Source organism: Pleurodeles waltl, chromosome 1_2, assembly GCF_031143425.1.
Source record: "Pleurodeles waltl isolate 20211129_DDA chromosome 1_2, aPleWal1.hap1.20221129, whole genome shotgun sequence".
NCBI lineage: Eukaryota > Metazoa > Chordata > Amphibia > Caudata > Salamandridae > Pleurodeles > Pleurodeles waltl.
The window spans coordinates 470,048,324-470,065,794 of record NC_090437.1 but is presented as its reverse complement, the minus strand read 5'-3'; the positions used below and the strand labels follow the sequence as shown (position 1 = coordinate 470,065,794).

General features: G+C 41.2%; 1 protein-coding gene across 1 annotated transcript in view; it reads right to left on the bottom strand.

The window, feature by feature from the left end:
• MUSK (muscle associated receptor tyrosine kinase) overlaps positions 1-17,471 on the bottom strand; it is a 595,710-nt gene that overhangs the window by 96,078 nt on the left and 482,161 nt on the right. Inside the window, exons 12-13 of the mRNA XM_069240929.1 lie at positions 16,813-16,901; positions 8,887-9,046 (exon numbers count right to left, since the gene is read on the bottom strand). Coding sequence (XP_069097030.1) covers positions 8,887-9,046; positions 16,813-16,901 — 249 coding nt within the window. The remainder of the gene's footprint in view (positions 1-8,886; positions 9,047-16,812; positions 16,902-17,471) is intronic.

The following is a 17,471-nucleotide window of genomic DNA, read 5'->3' as shown; positions in this document are numbered from 1 at the left end:
GATTTTGACCGGGGGAAGCCTGACTTCAACCCCCGGCCACCACTGCGATACCTGTAGGTCTCACTCACCAATCTTCGTGCCCAGTGGTGCTAATACAGCAGCAGGGGCTCCTGCTGTGTGGAACACATGTGGGACTTGCCCAGGCAAAGCCTGGGCCTGTCTGCACGAGGCTCAGCTGAGCCACCCCTCTTGGCTCCACACACTGGGAGACTGCTGAATTTTATAAGGTACTGTAAACATTTATCAAAGCACCCCCCCCAAAAAAAACAATTGACAATGAGAGTGTGTTTCTTTCAGTTTAATCTAGTGTCTGACGGGAATTGTCATTGGGGGAAACATAGGCAAACGCAAAACACCTATCCCTAGGCCTTCCGCTGCAGGTACCACCTTAGGTGGGTTCCTGCAGCATGCAGCAGGGTTCACAACAAAGGAAATTGAACTGCTGAATGGAGATTGACTTTACCTTCCCCCTGTCTATTGATAACGCAACTCAGGACTTTAAACCACTGGTGGCGGAGACTCAACAGGCCTTGCAAACCATTGTCCCATTTTTCCCACTAACTTCTGTAGGCCCATCTTCTTGTTCTCAAATCTCAAAATTAGATGTTGGCGAGAAGTAGGGCTAAAAACTAAAAGTGCAAAAAGAAAAAGAACCGAAGTGGGCATGAAAATTAAAAAACAGAGACTGGGAACTCAAAAAAGTATTTTAAATCAGAATCTCAGTCAGGAGGAAAGTATATTGAATGCTGATTTGGATAAAGGGAGGGTAGTGAACTTTACAGAGGAATTCTATTCTTGTATTGGTAATATAGTTGTTGATATTTTAAAATCAATAATAATCTGGCTAGGGACCATTGTGGATCACTTAGAGGCCCTGGCAAGTGTTATTTATGAGGGTCAACAAACAATTCTTCCCCAAGCGGGGCCTGCAATGCAAGCCTGTAATCAATCTTTAGGAGCTGAAGGTGGGCCCCACCAAGGTGCATTTGCTGAAGACCCCTCAGCTTTACAAATCTGTACTGCATCATCTACCATCACAGCAGGGGGCAGGGATAGTGACCCTTTGAGACCAAGCCAAGGGCTGCAATGTAATTATCTCTCCGGGGATAAGAATTTAGCAAAACAGTCACTCCCTCCAACTTCTGTTCAACCAAAAGGGGCCATAGACTCTTTGCACTTTACCCCCTGATAGTACCCCATACACATTGGTTCCCGTTCATTCAAATCATTTTGAAGCCCTGTAAGAGCTAACAGAAAATGACTAATGCTAGAGCCATTAGTAGTTCAAGCTAGTAACAAAGCAGTCAGGGAGATTTTATCTACCCACACTATACAACTATTGGTTAACGAAACTTGTGATAACACCAATTCTGCTCATGCCCAGGGTTTTCAGTTCCTTTCTTGGTACATTGCTGGGGCTCAGGGGAAACGTTTAAATGAGGATTGGGTGTTTTTTGCCTAAAAAGTTGACACTATTTGTTGTCAAGAAGCATTGGTCATTGATCTGATTGCTTTGAATGGGTTTAAAATCATACTGTGTACCTGCAATACTGTCAATCTGTTGGGAGAGGTAAGAGTGGTTTGGCTGTATTTATCTCTTGTGCCATTGGAAGCCTTAATGTTAAAGTAGTTGAATCCACCCCATGTTACCAAATTTAATATTTCCAACTAGTTAATATGATAAATGTGGTCTTTTAAATTTTTACTTTTATTTTTTTTTCTCTGCAGTCCACTGAAATAGCTGAAGCGCTAGGGAGGGTATTCACGGTTTTTGTTGAAAAACAAGAGGAAACATTTGTTCCAGTCATATGGGCTGGAGATGTCAATATTACAAAATATACCTATTCTGTAGAACAAGTTTGTGGATTTACTGATACATATGGAATCCTGTCAGTCACTTTGTGCATTCAGCTTATGGTGAAGCATTAAATCGACTGATTTTATCATATAATTTAAGCTATGCCTCTGAAGTCCATGGGCAGGGTAACCTTGATCCCCCTACTTTTACTAGCAGGGGTAAGGGTCACACAATAGATTTTGTGCTTCTCTCAGCTGACCTTGTGGGCAAGATAGCACATAATGAAGTGCTTCCCCTCTCTTTCAGTGACTACAATCGCATCTGACTGTGCTTTTACTTTAATATAAAACCTGAGGCAGTGGATACAGCAAAGTTGTCAGTTTGTAAAGCTGTAAATAGAGTGGTATGGCTTAAGTGGCAAAATATAGAACCAAACAAGTTTAACAAACTGATTAGTGTAACTTTTAACTATGTTATCTGCTGTCTTTCATTAGATATCACCCCCCCCCCAATGATGTTATAGAGAGTTTTAAAATTGGTAGTATGGTGGCAAGACATTTATCTAAAACTATTTCAAAGAGAAAGTTCTCTGTAAATGCATGGTTTAGTCCACAATCTACAGTAGCGCTTAAAGCATTAAAAAGAGCTACTAATAAAAATCTGTGTAATATAGAGGAGGTAAAGGAAGCAAGGAAAGCTTATAAGCAGGCTCCAGGGAATAGGAGGCAAGAAATTAGAAGAAAGTCCTGGGAGGATTTGGGAAAAAGCTGCCTATTTAAAAGATTAAAGACAACAAACTTTTTTGGGAGACCGTAACTCAACCCTTTTTTCTGATAAACAATCCACTGTCATTGAATGCCATATTAGCAAACAGGATTGGATATAACATTTTTCCCATATTTTTCATCCAAACTGTGAGGTAGTTGAGCAAAGACATGATTCCACCTAAAGAGGTAGGCGAGGAGTGGTTATCTGACTTGATTGCGTCGGCAATTCAGCGTGCAGCCAGTGGTAAGGCCCCAGAGCCAGAAGGAGTCCCAGTAGATTTATTTTAAAACAATGTAGACTTCTGGTCCCCTATTCTGACTAATGTCTTAAGGGTATCCGTAAAGGGCAGCCTATTGAACTCTTGGAGAGGGGCCTTTATAGTGCTCATTTTTTAGAAGGGTGACCGGAATCTGTCCACATGTTACCACCCAATCTCTTCATTAGACTTTACTGTAAAGATCCTTGGGTGAGTGATCCTTGGTAAGTTGGAGGATTGGGCGGAGGCAGCCTCCTATTTCTTACCATTTGAATATGGCTTTAGACCTGGCCTAGGGACGGTGAAACAGGTCCATAATTTAACACTTATCTGGAGGAAGTATGTCAAGGCCAGGAGAGGTGTTCTCCACACAGCATTTATGGACTTCTCCTGTGCCTTTGACTTAGTGGACAGGGAAATTCTTTGGGAGCTAATTGGTCAGGTGGGTACTGATCAGCCCTTATTGGATTTATTAAAAAGTCCTCATCAGGATACAACCACCACAGTCCACTACACCTGTGAAACCAATCAGAATTACAGAGTTGTAAGGCAGGGCTGCATTCTAGCACCCTTTTAGTTTTTATTGTATATTAATTGACTAAGAGCTTTTTTATAGACAAAGTAAAGATGTTCCCTGAATTGGGTTGAAGGCAGACGCTGTACTTTTATATGCCGACGATGCTGTCCTTTTAGCTTTGGCAGCAAATGGTCTCCAGAGTCTTTTAATTGGTTTTAATGATTTCATGATAAAACTAAGACTTAAGGTCAATCAACAAGTCATTTGTAATGATTTATGAGCCTCAAAACACTAAATCTAAGTGTCTTAGTAATGGGGGGACCTTGATTGAGACAGTCCCATATTTTTATTATTTAGGTATTTTGTTAGATGTGAGTAGATCATGGGAGAGGTCAATTTAACAGAGAGCATAAAAGATGGGGTCAGCGTGTGACATGGTATTTAGATTTGCAGCAAGGATTCATTTTAAGCCAATTAGGGAGATGATTCAGCTTTATAGGAGTAAATGTTTTCCCATTGAGGTTTATGGGGCGGGAGTGTCGGGATGCGCTGTGCCAGCGAAATTGCAGGCAGCAGAAAATAAATTCCTGTGCGATTACTCAGTCTTTCGCACCACTGCAAGTTATATTCTACACCTTGAATGTGGAATGGAGCACTTAGAGGACTTTGCGGGCACTGCCCCCCCCCCCCCCCTTGTTATTATGGTTAAAACGATGGAGTTCCCCGGTGGCTGTTATTTCCCTGAAAAGTTTTGAAAGATTGTTTGATTTTAGACCACATGCAATCTTTTCCATGTCTGGCTTATATTAAGAATACCTTCTACAGTTTGGGCCTGAGCACTCTGACTCTCCTGAAGGGATAAACTGTAATGCAAAAGATAGGGTGAAAAAGACCTTTGCCTCATATAGGGAAGAGGGTTGAATTGTTATGTCCTCGGTATGCACTCTGTTGTAAATTGTATTCAAGTTTGTAATGTGTCTGTAATGATATCGTATTTAACTTGGGTTTCCAACCCCCAACATAGGTTTTATTTGACATGGTTTAAATTAAATTTGGTCTACCACCTAGTTGCCTTTCCCACTGTTGTCTCCAGGGTGAATTTTCTTTACGCTGCCTATGCAATTTCACTTCCTTTCAATCAACAGAGCATTTCATCTTATTTTGTAAACCGTATTGCCTACTCAGAGCCCAGTTCTTGTGCCCCATTCTATTGCACAAGCACTTTATAGCATACAGATATCTCTCCAATCTTTAGCTATGACGGAAATTTGTACCTTCACACTTAGTTTCATAATTGCAGCAATCAGACTGAGAAAATGTAATGTCTTTTAACTAATGGTTGTATTGTAGGTATTTTTATGTATTTTAAAATTAATTAATGTTTTTATTTGTTAAGGTGTAGATGGTTCTCATGCTTCTTTGGTCAAATATTTTGATCGAATAAAGATTGATTGACTTGACTTAAGGTGCTTTACCAGCCTTTGTCAGTCAGGCGGAACAGACGAATCTCTTCTGCTGCACTGTGCAACCCAGAGTTCAACAGACAAGTCTCTGCTACTGCATGGATTGGGCCCATCGCAAAGACCTGCATCACTGCTGCAATCCGGAATGCCTTCGGTACTGCCACTGCATGGCATTTTCTCAGTTCAGGCTCTCACATTCCTTGACAATGGGATCCTCGATGTTTGCGATGGACTCCACATTGCAGACTTGTAGCCCTTTGGAACTGAGTTATTGCCCTAATTGCGAGCTGCATCTTCGACGATCTTTGATGTTGACTCAAAAAGCCCTTGCTACGCTCACTCGCCACACCTCTAAACAGACACATTGCTTCAGGGGCATTATGCATCTTTCATGTGGATCAATGCGATTATGCGCAAACCAGGATTTATGGTACTGTTGTGCAGCGGGCCCAAATGGGTCTCCGTAGCAGGCCCACTCTCAATTGCATGTTCCCTGAACTTGTGACTTTGGCCCGGTCTGGCCTGACTAGATGTCCACAGTTGGCCCGTTATGCCTTTTGGTGCTATCTTCTCTAAAACTTTAAAATTCAATATCTTCAGTTCTACTAATTGGATTTTTCTTGTTTGGTCTTGTCATATCTATTGAAACATCTCTATTTTCCCAACCTGTTGTGTTATTATTTTTGTTTGGTGTTTTCAAACAGTAAAACAGTGAAGTGTTGCACAAATACTTTACACATTGCCTCCAAGTTAAGCTTAACTGCTTTGTGCCAAGGTACCATGGGGTTCAGTACAAATGAATTTGGGGTTTGCTTGTGCCTTATTCTGAAAAAGATTAGGGTTGCTGCTTAACTAGGGCTCACACCCCAGTCAACCAACAACCCAATTTCTAAAAGACCTAACGTACCATACCTGTATGCCTGCTATTCCTTAGCTATGCACAAATGTGTGTATTTCTTGCTTAGAACTCTTATTTCTGCCTTGGGTTAATAACATTACCAACAACTAGCTTGTGGCATGGATTAGACAATTTTGTGGCACCAAAAGTCAAAAGTATGGGTCAATCAATTTATGTCAGTTTATTTTGTTCTTCTCTCCCGCCCAGACAACTCCAAAATCTTTTCACAGGTGAGCAGCAGTGTACAGATTGTGCATGGACACCAGTCCCATGTCTGTGCTGAAAGACAGAGTCACTGACATAGTGACTGATAGGTAATGGAAGACCTGTAGGATACGATGTTTCCTCATCACTGAGAAACTGAGTCTACCTTTGGTAGAACCATATGCTCATCTGTCTGTCAGTGTCCTATTGAAATAACATGTTTTAGAATGTTAGACTTCTATGCCTTTTTGTTTACTTTGTTTCTGGTGTCTTAAGCTTGAATAATTATGAGCGTGGTCTGCCTCTCTCACAGCCTCATCTAACAGGCAGCCTTGTTTAGGTCAAGCGTCCAAGTGCTTTGACCTGTTTTAAGTATTGTGAGCTTTTAACCACGCCCATCACTTTCACCTGTTCATGGGCTTGCCTTTCAAAGATCTCTTGATGTCAATGGCAATTGCTTTACGTTTATCTTGCCTTGGGGCGGCTTTGTTACCGCCTTGCAGATTGACCCTGTTACATGGATAATTGCATGATTGCTGATATACTTCAGCGTGGGTGAACTATTTTTTTCTTTTTTCTCTCCCCTTCTTGCTCCAAGGCAGCCATGGCCCTCACAACGCTCAAAGCTCAAGCAGCGCAAACTCCATCAGCAGTATTGGAGCGCTGGTCACATTGTTCACACTGTTGCCTAATTAGGGTCATTTCTTTTGGCTCTCCCCTTCATGCTCCATAGCTTTCCCAAGAGCACTTATAACTGATAAATGCTTTACAAAAAACAAAAACAAAAAAAGAAATCTGCAACATGGCTCTCCCGGCATAGCGTTAGAGCCAATACTACAATATTCACTGCACTCGAAAAGAGTCTCCCCATGATGGCTTTGCAGGCATTCATTTTCAAAATGTTTTTTTGCCCACAACTCAGCCTTTGGTGGTCCTAGGACAATGGGACCACCACCAAAACGTTCAGCATGATGCACTCTTTCTGTTTAGGTCATCCGTGGGTCCACACACTAGGTTAGTGGGGGGGGGGGGGCAAAATAATAATCCCTTCCACCATTCAGTCACTTTTTAAGCTCTCTTATGGCTGGAACTTTTGATTAATAAATTGGAGTAGTTTGTGTTCTAAAGGCCTTAATATTGCAGTAGGCATGCGAGAACTGAAAATGTGTAAGGCACTATTTCCCTCCAGGGGTTAAATCTATGGTTGCACTACAGTACTCTGTCTCATTCTATTTTCAAGTGGTTATGCTCTCTAGGGGCTAGTTATATGGTTATATGACATGTTTCTTACAAATGATACTTGTATTGTGGTGTTCTCTAGGGGCTGTTCTGAGCATTACAGTCAACATACTACAATATTTGCTGCACTTGGTCATCCCATAATGCTTCGCAGGGCATTCTTTTACAAAACGTTTTTGCTTATAACTCAGCCCGTGGTGGTCCTAGGACAATGAGACCACCTTCAAAACATTCACCACAACCTGTTCCTTCTGTCTAAATCTTATTAGTCCCCACACTAGGTTAGTGGGGGGGGCAAAATAATAACCCCTCCCTCCATTAAGTGTCTTTTTAATCTCTCTCATGGCTGGAAATTTTGAATTACAGCTGAGAGTTGTTTGTGTTTTAAGGGTCTTGTTTGAAATGACGTTGCCGTAGGCCTGTTAGCCCTGAAAATGTTCAATGCACTACTCTCATTAGGGACTAAATATATGGTTACACTGCAATACTTTCAGTCATTTTCTTTTCATGTGGTTATGTCCTCTAGGGTCTAACTATATTGTAACATGCCCATGTTTCTTATAAATGCTATTTTTTTGTGGTGTCCTCTAGGGGCTGTTGTGAGCATTACAGTCTAACGGCAAACGTTTATTTCTGATGAAGGTTTTATTGGGTTCATAGAATAATTGTATATGTTTTATTAATCTCTTATTACAATTATGACCATGATTCAGGCCAACTTAACATCCTTATTACACTATGACTGTTTGAACTCACTTGATATATTTGGGTGATGTTTCTAGTTTATTTCTCTCATTACTCCTTCATGGCTGTCTTATTTTGGGAATTGTGTTAGCCAGCCAGCAACTCTGATGGCAGATTTAAATTCGGATGCTAAATGGCAACATTTTCATGTTTGGCTGCAGATAGAGGAAGAAGGTAAAGGGAAGTGCTTTAGATATATGAATGGCCACTGGAATTTTGTTACAGGAAAAGACCAAATTATGATCAGGGTTGACTAATTTATGTGGCAAGAAAAGCCCAGTTATAAATTTACAACACCAATAGCTCTAACTCAAGCGAAGGTGAGACCCATTGCTTTACAAATGCTTGTTTCATTTTGTTTGTTTTTCACTACGTTGGTCTCAGGAAATGTATGATAGGCAGAAATAAGTGCTGGCCTCCAAAAGTAAGTGCCTGTGCCCCCCACCGGCTCAAATTAAGCTCTGATTGCTGATCGGCAAGCGATTAATTTTTGAATGTTGATCTAGATTTTCCGAAAACAGAAGTGTGATATTTCAAAAAAGAGAATTTTGGAATAGGAAAAAAAAATGTAACAGTCTAGTCCTAATTTCTTAAGTGGAATCAACATTGAAGAGGTGGCATCTATAATGGGGTTGTCAATGTCATTCTCACTCATCTCAAATTCCAATTTGTGCATATAGGGCATGTATTTAAAATAAATGGTTATGCAATGTTCGATGTAATTGTAATTGCACTTATATAGCGCTAATTACCTCTGATGAGGCGTTTTAGGGTGTAGCATGCACAACCAACTGAAGCTTGAAACAACTTAAAACTTATAAAGTATACTATTTAATGGTTATCAACTGACGTTTTAAGATCTTGAAAATAAAAGCTATTGGAACATACTGAAAGAGTGAATCACTCATAGATGGGATTGACTGCTATGGTGAATATACAGCTAATTGTGCCCCTAGCATTACTGTGCTTCATCGGGGTACTGGTTGAAGAGACGCTTACCTGTTCCACAGAGGGGCACATTGCAGTATTCCCATCGTTTATTCTGGTCCATTGTATAACACCATGGACGTTCACTCTCTCCTCCTGGATTGCGACAATAGTTTTCAGCATTTGACAACTCTGGAAACACTTGAGGAGATCTTTTATGCGAATGAGGCACCTAATACAAAATCAGAAGTTCATGTTTTAGCATTGAACACTCAAACACTGCGCGACTGATTCACAAACTTTTTAGTAAACGTTAGAGAAACTTAGATGTGGTAGACACCCATCTGTGTGTGCGCACACTAAACCCGAAGAGGAGGTGTAATGCCTGGTGACTGTCCCAATTCATAGCCATGAAGATATTTGGACATTTCCCCTTGCTGATTCGGCTTATTACCAGTACTAATTCGTCAGTTTTGTTGACTATCCAGTGGAATAAATTACTAACTAATGTCAGGAAATAAGAGCACACAAAATATTTCATGAGGTGTCGGGAATACATTTCTTCAAGCAGGAAACCATTTTGAAAATGAAGTTAAAAGAAAGTTATAAAATTTGGCTTGTCCACATTTCCACCTCTTTTTACTTTAAGTGAATTCTCAAGTGAAAAATCGCCTGGAATAAGAATACTGGACCATAAGTAAGCCTGGAAATCTTTGTTTTTTGTAGATTTTCATTGCATACGGACGTCTTGCATGCCTATACTGTACATTGTCTCCGGCCCAGAGACATCAGAAAAGTGGTCTCTGAGAACAATGGGAGAAAGGGCAAAGAAATGACAAGTCTTAGGCGCTTAAGCCTGCTTTGACAAATACTTCTCATTATAATCGAATATTTCGAATCGCAGAGAAATTAATTCTGTCTTGGGTCCTAATGGTTGCGACCACCTGGCATAAAAGGAAATTGTTTCTCAGCTTGATAATTATATACGGCTAAGAAGGAATAAATAGGTTCCTGACTTTTTTGTCACTGAAATGACTGAATTTGCTTAAGACATTTTCTTTTGTAAATGGTTCTGTAAACAGCAGTGCACGTGATTCCAGGTGTGCTCACTGAGTCAGTGAGCAACAGGTCCCAGTAACTACAAATATTTCGAGGGCAGAAATAAGATATCTGGAAAACGCACTGACAGCTGTCTTTTCCAACTAATAAAGTGACTACATTCTGCCCACTGACCTATTCACAAAATGTCAGTTATCAACAAATACTTCAAATAATACCTATCAAGACACATCAATGTCAGTATTCTCACAAGCATGAAGCAAAGAGATGGGAAGTTTAGTTTATAAGGGGAGAAAAGGGTGTAGTAGAAGCACAGCACAACAGGCAGCACTGACACAATATACAACAGCGGTGAAGAAAAAAAATCACCATTTCATAACATTTTATTTTTTTCCATAAATTACTCCGAATCCAAAGGAACTATCTATTGTTACTGTTATAATTACCCATGCCCAGGCCCCTGGGAATAGCGGGTCCTCCATTTTATTGTATAGTGTTAGCCTGACAGCCTTAGGGTGGTCACCCCTAAATTTTTGCCTGCCTCCCTCCACTTTTTGGACACTGTTTTTGCTGGTTTTTAGACTCTAGCACTGGCTAGCAGTGGTAAAGTGCACAAAGTGCATATGCTCTCTCCCTTTAAACATAGTAACATCGGATCATACCCAATTGGACTATTTAATTTACTTCTAAGTCCCTAGTAATGTGCACTGTATGTGCCTAGGGCCTGTAGATTAAATGCTACTAGTGGGCCTGCAGCACTAGTTGTGCCACCCACTTTAGTAGCCCCTTTACCTTGTCTCAGGCCTGCCATTGCAAGGCCTGTGTGTGCAGTTTCACTGTCACCTCGACTTGGCATTTACAAATACTTGCCAAGCCTAAACCTCCCCTTTCTCTACATATAAGTCACCTGTAATGTGTGCCCTAGGTAACCTCTAGAGCAGGGTGCTGTGTGGGTAAAAGGCAGGACATGTGCCTGTGTAGTTTACATGTCCCGGTAGTGTAAACCTCCTAAATTCGTTTTTACACTACTGTGAGGCCTGCTCCCTTCATAATCTAACATTGGGGCTGCCCTCATACATTATTGAAGTGGTAGCTGCTGATCTGAAAGGAGTAGGAAGGTCATATTTAGTATGGCCAGAATGGTAATACAAAATCCTGCTGACTGGTGAAGTTTGATTTAATATTACTATTCTAGAAATGCCACTTTTAAAAAGTGAGCATTTCTTTGCACTTAAATCTTTCTGTGCCTTACAATCCACGTCTGGCTGGGTTTAGTTGACAGCTCCTTGTGCATTCACTCAGACACACCCCAAACACAGGGTACTCAGCCTCACTTGCATACATCTGCATTTTGAATGGGTCTACCTGGGCTGGGAGGGTGGAGGGCCCGCTCTCACACAAAGGACTTCCACACCCCCTACTGGGACCCTGGCAGACAGGATTGAACTGAAAGGGGACCTGGTGCACTTTTAAGCCACTCTTTGAAGTCTCCCCCACTTCAAAGGCACATTTGGGTATAAAACAGGGCCTCTGCCCTACCACCTCAGACACTTCCTGGTGAAGAAACCTGAACCAGTACCTGCACCCTGACAAGAAGAACTGCCTGGCTGCCTAAAGGACTCACCTGACTGCTTTCTACAGAGGACTGCTGCCTTGCTGTTGCCCTGCTGCCTTGTTGAACTCCTGCCTTGCTGCTGAAGTGCTCTCCAAGGGCTTGGTCAGAGCTTGCCTCCTGTTCCCTGAAGTCTCAGGACCAAAAAGACTTCTCTCTTTCAACTGGACTCCTTGTGCGGTGACAAATTCGACGCACAGCTTGTTCAGCGGTGAAAAATTCACTGCACGCCGACCCGGAAAGACGCCGCTCGACTTGGTGAGGAAAAGATCAACGCAGCGCCTGCGGTGCGACCGGAACTTCGACGCACGGCCCGCCTGGACAACGCTGCCAGACTTCCAGAGGGGAAATCGACGCAGCGCCTGCCGTGAGGAAGATGATTCCACGCACAGCCCACCGGAACGACGCACAGCCGGACAACAAGTCCAGGATTCTACGCACAGACCCCAGGGCGTCTGAAAACCCTGCGACCCACAGAGGAGACCTGTCCGAGCGCCGGAAATCGACACAATGTCTTCCCCGAGTGAAAAATAACGATGCAAGTCCGTATGTGAAGGGGCAAAACCGACGCACACACCATTTTCCACGCATCTCCTCCTCTGCGGCCCTTTGCAGAGATTTTTCACTCCAAACCAGGCACTTTGTGCTTGAAAGAGACATTGTTTGCTTTTTAAAAGACTTAAGACACTTTATATCACTTTCCAGTGATATCTTTACATTTTCATATTGCATCTTTTATCATTTTGACTTGCAAATATCCAGATAAATATTATATATTTTTCTAAACATTGTGTGGTGTATTTTTGTGGTACTATATTGTGTTATTGTATGATTTATTGCACAAATACTTTACACATTGCCTTCTAAGTTAAGCCTGACTGCTCAATGCCAAGCTACCAGAGGGTGGGCACAGGATAATTTGGATTGTGTGTGATTTACCGACTGGAGTGAGGGTCCTTGCTTGGACAGGGGGTAACTTGACTACCAACCAAAGACCCCATTTCTAACATATAGGCATTGCCTTTGAAGCAGATATTATTGGACTGCAGACCAGGCATAAAGGGTCGCTGCTGAATCTGGAAAGGCAGACTGCAATTTCAGTGACTAAGATCACTGCTTTGAGAAACTGGTACACAAACACACAACCTATCAATGGTCAGATTGGACTTGAGCGATCCATAGCTGATGGTGCAAATGTGACTGTAATGTGTGCGGCTATTAAGGGAGCAGGTAGAAGTATAGTAGGGCCGTGGCGTGCTCCTTGGTAGATGGTTCACAATATATGCAACAATTATGCATTGCCTCAAAATGCACTGCTCTTGTAAAGAAAGTAGTCAACTGTCTGTACACCTATCCAAATTTCTCTCAGATTTGACATCGTCTCTTTAATTGTAAGAAGGGGAAGGCTTTGTTTGCTCCATCAGCGTAGGCAACAATTAGGTTCTGCGGGGCTTGAAGTTTTTACCCACGGCTTCCTCTTGTATACTCCTGGACCTGTCCTTGCTACCCCCTGATCTAAATGACCATTAATGCAGCTGCAGGTATGAAAAGTAAACAAGGATCTAAAGTACATTTTTGTTTTCTATAGTTATGACACCTTCAGATCTGCTAAGTGATTCTCTATCTTAAGTGACACCTTCACCCAGTCTTATAACACTTAGATTGTTGGAATATTTATTCCTATGGTTATAGAAGTGGAAGACTATACTAGAATTGCCAGAATACAAAGTTCTGTTACCTATAAAGTCGCAGCTGACTAAATGAGTCAAATATGAAAAAAAAACCTGTGCCCTAAACATAATTTACAAAAGTATCGCCCGACTGAAGTTGATCTACGACCTCTACACCTAATAGAACAATATTGTTGTAAAAGATACTTAGGATCAGCTATTTATGCCTGACAATATTCTTGTCAACGATATTCTGACATTTAACCAATAAGCTTCTCGAGTGGAGACGTTCAAAGGAATTTCATCATGGGTTATTTCCTCTATCCCTGGCATTTTGGTGAGTCATCCATGCACCTCAGTTTTTAAATGGTACGGCCAACGGAATGACAGTGAGGTTTCCAAGTAATGTCCATACATGACATCACAAACAATATCCTTAGGTTCAGATACACAAAGTTATAGGAATAGATGTGCAAAGTATGAAATGTATCGAATGTATCAGTTATGCAGGCGTGTATTTTATGATTTTGTCAATTCAATTTTTCAGCTCGGCCTAATGTACACATGTTGTACTACATGCACAGGAATGTAGGTTATTCGTGTACACAGTCTTTTGGTTGTTTTTCAAGACCCTATTTCTACAAAACGTTTGAAAGTTTTATCACACACAAAATAGGTTTAGAAATATTGTGCAATTTTGTAATCTTTTTAACTACGCAATGTTTTCTACAGCAATGTTATTTTTAGGTTTATGATACCACTTCCTACACAGATCCTGAAAACAATAACGTACACCCACACATTCTCTGTACTATTTCCACAAGTATGTATGAAAAGTGTATTCCTAAATGCTTACTCATGGCCTAAAATCTACTAGTTTGTGGGTTTGAGTTGGATGTCCTCTGCCACTCTTTTGTACATGCTGATTTTCTAATACCAACAGATGTAAGCTATTCATACATTATACAGGTGTACCATGTATTGACATTTATACTACAGACATTAATTATCTTGTTACATCTGTGAATCATGCCTAGTATTTCCATGATTATAGTACATTTTTCAGTGCATTGAAAAATAGCTCTTTCAATTTGCAAATGCTAAGGCACACAATGCTGCAGAGCTTTTTTAAAGTGATAACAGGGTTCAGCAAAAAACCTACAGAAAGGGGACATTTCTGAAACTTGAATACAAAAACTGTTTTTGCAGCTATAGAACTTTGGTCACTCTACCTCTGCTAACGGGGTAAATTGCTTGTGCTCCACCTTTCAACATGAAAACATTGGCATACTCCTGATGGCATATTTAACTTATCTCTAAATCCCTGGTATATGGTACCCACAGTGTAACCAGGGCCTGTAAGTTAAATGTCACCAGTTGACTGTGGCATTCATTCTTCCTTCCACTACAGTGGGAATGCAAACATGACTGCACACCTTCCACCAGTATCCTGGTTGTGCAGATTGTACAACCACCAGTATCCTGGTTGTGCAGATTGTAACTGCAAATTTGAATGTCACAATAACCCCTTTTGATAGGCCTAAAATGTCTTTTTAAATATATTTTCACCCATGAGTGCGCCTTATTGGTCATAAAGGAAGGGTGTGTGGTATATATTAGTAAATATTTACATGCTTTACTTTTAAACACGTCTTTACAGTGAAAATGCCCTCAAAGCTATTTTCACTGTAGTGGGTTTGGCTGCTCTATAGGAAAACAGTAGGATGCAATATTAAATACTAATCATGTTTCTCAGGAATGGGAATAGCTACAGAATAACATTAATAATAAAAATCCAATTTAAAGGTGACGTCTGATTTGTTCTACATAATTTTGGAAATGTAACTTTTAAAAAGTTACCTTAGTCCTTCCATTTCCCCCTGGCAGCTTAATCTGCATTTTGTTCTCTTACTTTGGACAGCCAGTAATTATCAATTAAATTTGTGTGAATTTGCTCCCAGGAGCAAAAAAATAGGCTGACTGGAATAGGCAGGGAATACTCCTCTAAACCTGACAGAATACACAAAGGGGGCTAGGAGGTTCCTTGTTGATATTGAAGTGTCATGGCCAGCTTGAATGTCACATTCTTTTTGACAGGTCAGTTGGGATTTTCATATGACACTTGGGGTGCATTTTAAAGAAGTTTACCCTGTTACCGGCAAATGTTAGTTGAGACTTGGGCAGGGCCCTTCTGTTGTCTTCCCAGTCAGTCAGGCCTCAATCACAGTGGGCCTCCTTTGACTCTAAAGTGTCACAACCTGCTTGACAGGCATGCTAGATTTACATATAATAATTGGAGTGCACTTTAGAAGAGGGAACCAGAATGCCAAAACAATGTGTGTATCCACTGGTTGCTGAAAGCTCAGGTTAGTTATACTAGACTTTGGTCTCCAAGGTTATGTGGGTACAGGGACTGCATCAAACTGCATTTAGGGGGGTGAGATGTGGCAGGACACTAGGATTACCACATTGCATATATCTCTCTCTATCTCTCTCTCTCTATCGCTCTCTCCCCCCCTGAAGGTTCAGCCACCATGAAAATACCCAGAGTGTGCCAGGTTAGCCCAAGGAACTTTTACCCCCATTGTTTAAGTGCATCTCCAGTGGTCATTCACACTCACTAGCTCGTGACAGGTGTAAATGTAGCACCTCCAGGCACCAACTTCAGAACACTCCTGGATCTGTGAAGGATAAGAAGAGGAATGAATCTGCTGTCTGAGACCCGAGAAGGGCCCAGAAGACTGGTCATGTTACTCTTCTTGTACGCAGGGCAAAGAAATGGACTCCAACGGTCATATGTCTGACCTCCTCTTAAAGCTACAGGTATATAGACTACAATAGTCCCTTTCCTGCAATTGCCCAGCTGGCGAGTGGTAACTGGACCTGAACTGGACCATGCTCTGGCCCCCTCTCTGCTAATCTTTGAATGTCTAAGTGCCCCACCCCCCACTTAAGGACTGGAGGGGTTTTAGAAGTGTACTCCTGTGGTGGTTTAGGAATTAAAAGACTAAAGTCAAAAGGTAAAATCTTTGGCCAGGATGAACCTGGTTAGGGTGTCCGACCCGTGCACTATCGCGGCCAGCGTCAAATTGTGCTTTGGTCCTGTTCTACTACAACCATTGACTATCATCTGGAGTTATTTACACTTACAAATTTAAAAAGTCACATCTCTGGGTCACATTCTTGGTTTTTTTATCATCTTGTCATTTTCTGCAATAACCTTTACTCTATTTTTCTAATTCACTATGGGATTTTTATTGCTTTGCATCTTAACTTTCGTTACTGTTGAAAACTGCATAAATATGGTACACAAAGCCAAGCCTCTCCATTCTGTGCCATAGACACCCTGGTTGGTTTAGTTGCTTTAAGGTTTTTAGATTATTACTTGGGGTGGGTACTTAGCCCTCCCAACTAATAACCACATTTCTTACAGCAATACTTATCAAGTACCCGTCTAGTAGGTTTATGAGCAAACAGCGGCACATGAAGATTCACCTAAACATTCTGACAGCTGCACACGGACGAATGTGGATATACACATATTATGCACACTATGCCAAGCAAGCTCCAAATGTTTACTTCATTCAAAGTGGTCAGGAAAAAATGGGTTTGCATCACTATATTTATCTTAAATCCCATTTGTGTGTAGAAACTCACCTGAACACTCCATTTTTGACATGGAATTCCAGACACTGTAATATTAACAATTCCCTGGTAAAATCTTCCATTATCTTTATAACACGTTTCTGTAAAAACAAATGAAATATTTAATAGAAAGCATTGAGACCATGCAAGTGGTAGAAGTAGGCCTCAGGTTGCGGGCCTCCATTGGTTATTCCACTTCTACCCAGCCTAGAAGTACTGGAGGCTAGCTTGGCAGCGCAATCCATCTGTGCTTCTATCAAGCAATTTCCTGCCTCTCCGATTCCCTTAATAGCTCAATATTTTCATCGTGTGGGTGCTCTACCTTCTGGACTGGTGACCAGGAGGTGGAAAGTGGATCTGGCAGAATCACTTATTCACCAGGATTTCTACTTAGAGCTCTAGCCACACTATGTTGGTGCATTACTATCTCTCGACTTCAACCAAACTGGCTGTTTCCGAAGTGCTGGTTTTAAATTAACAGCACATCTGAAGAAATCTTAAAGACATTAGATAGTACTTCACACTGCTAAAGCCAGAATGGCCATCCTGAAAAGGATATTACTCAAACACACACACACAAGAAAATAAAAGTTTCCCTAGCACTGGTGAGGGGTCATGCAGTTTCACTTTTTTTTTTTTTTTTACAATTCAGAATATTAGTTTCAAATATG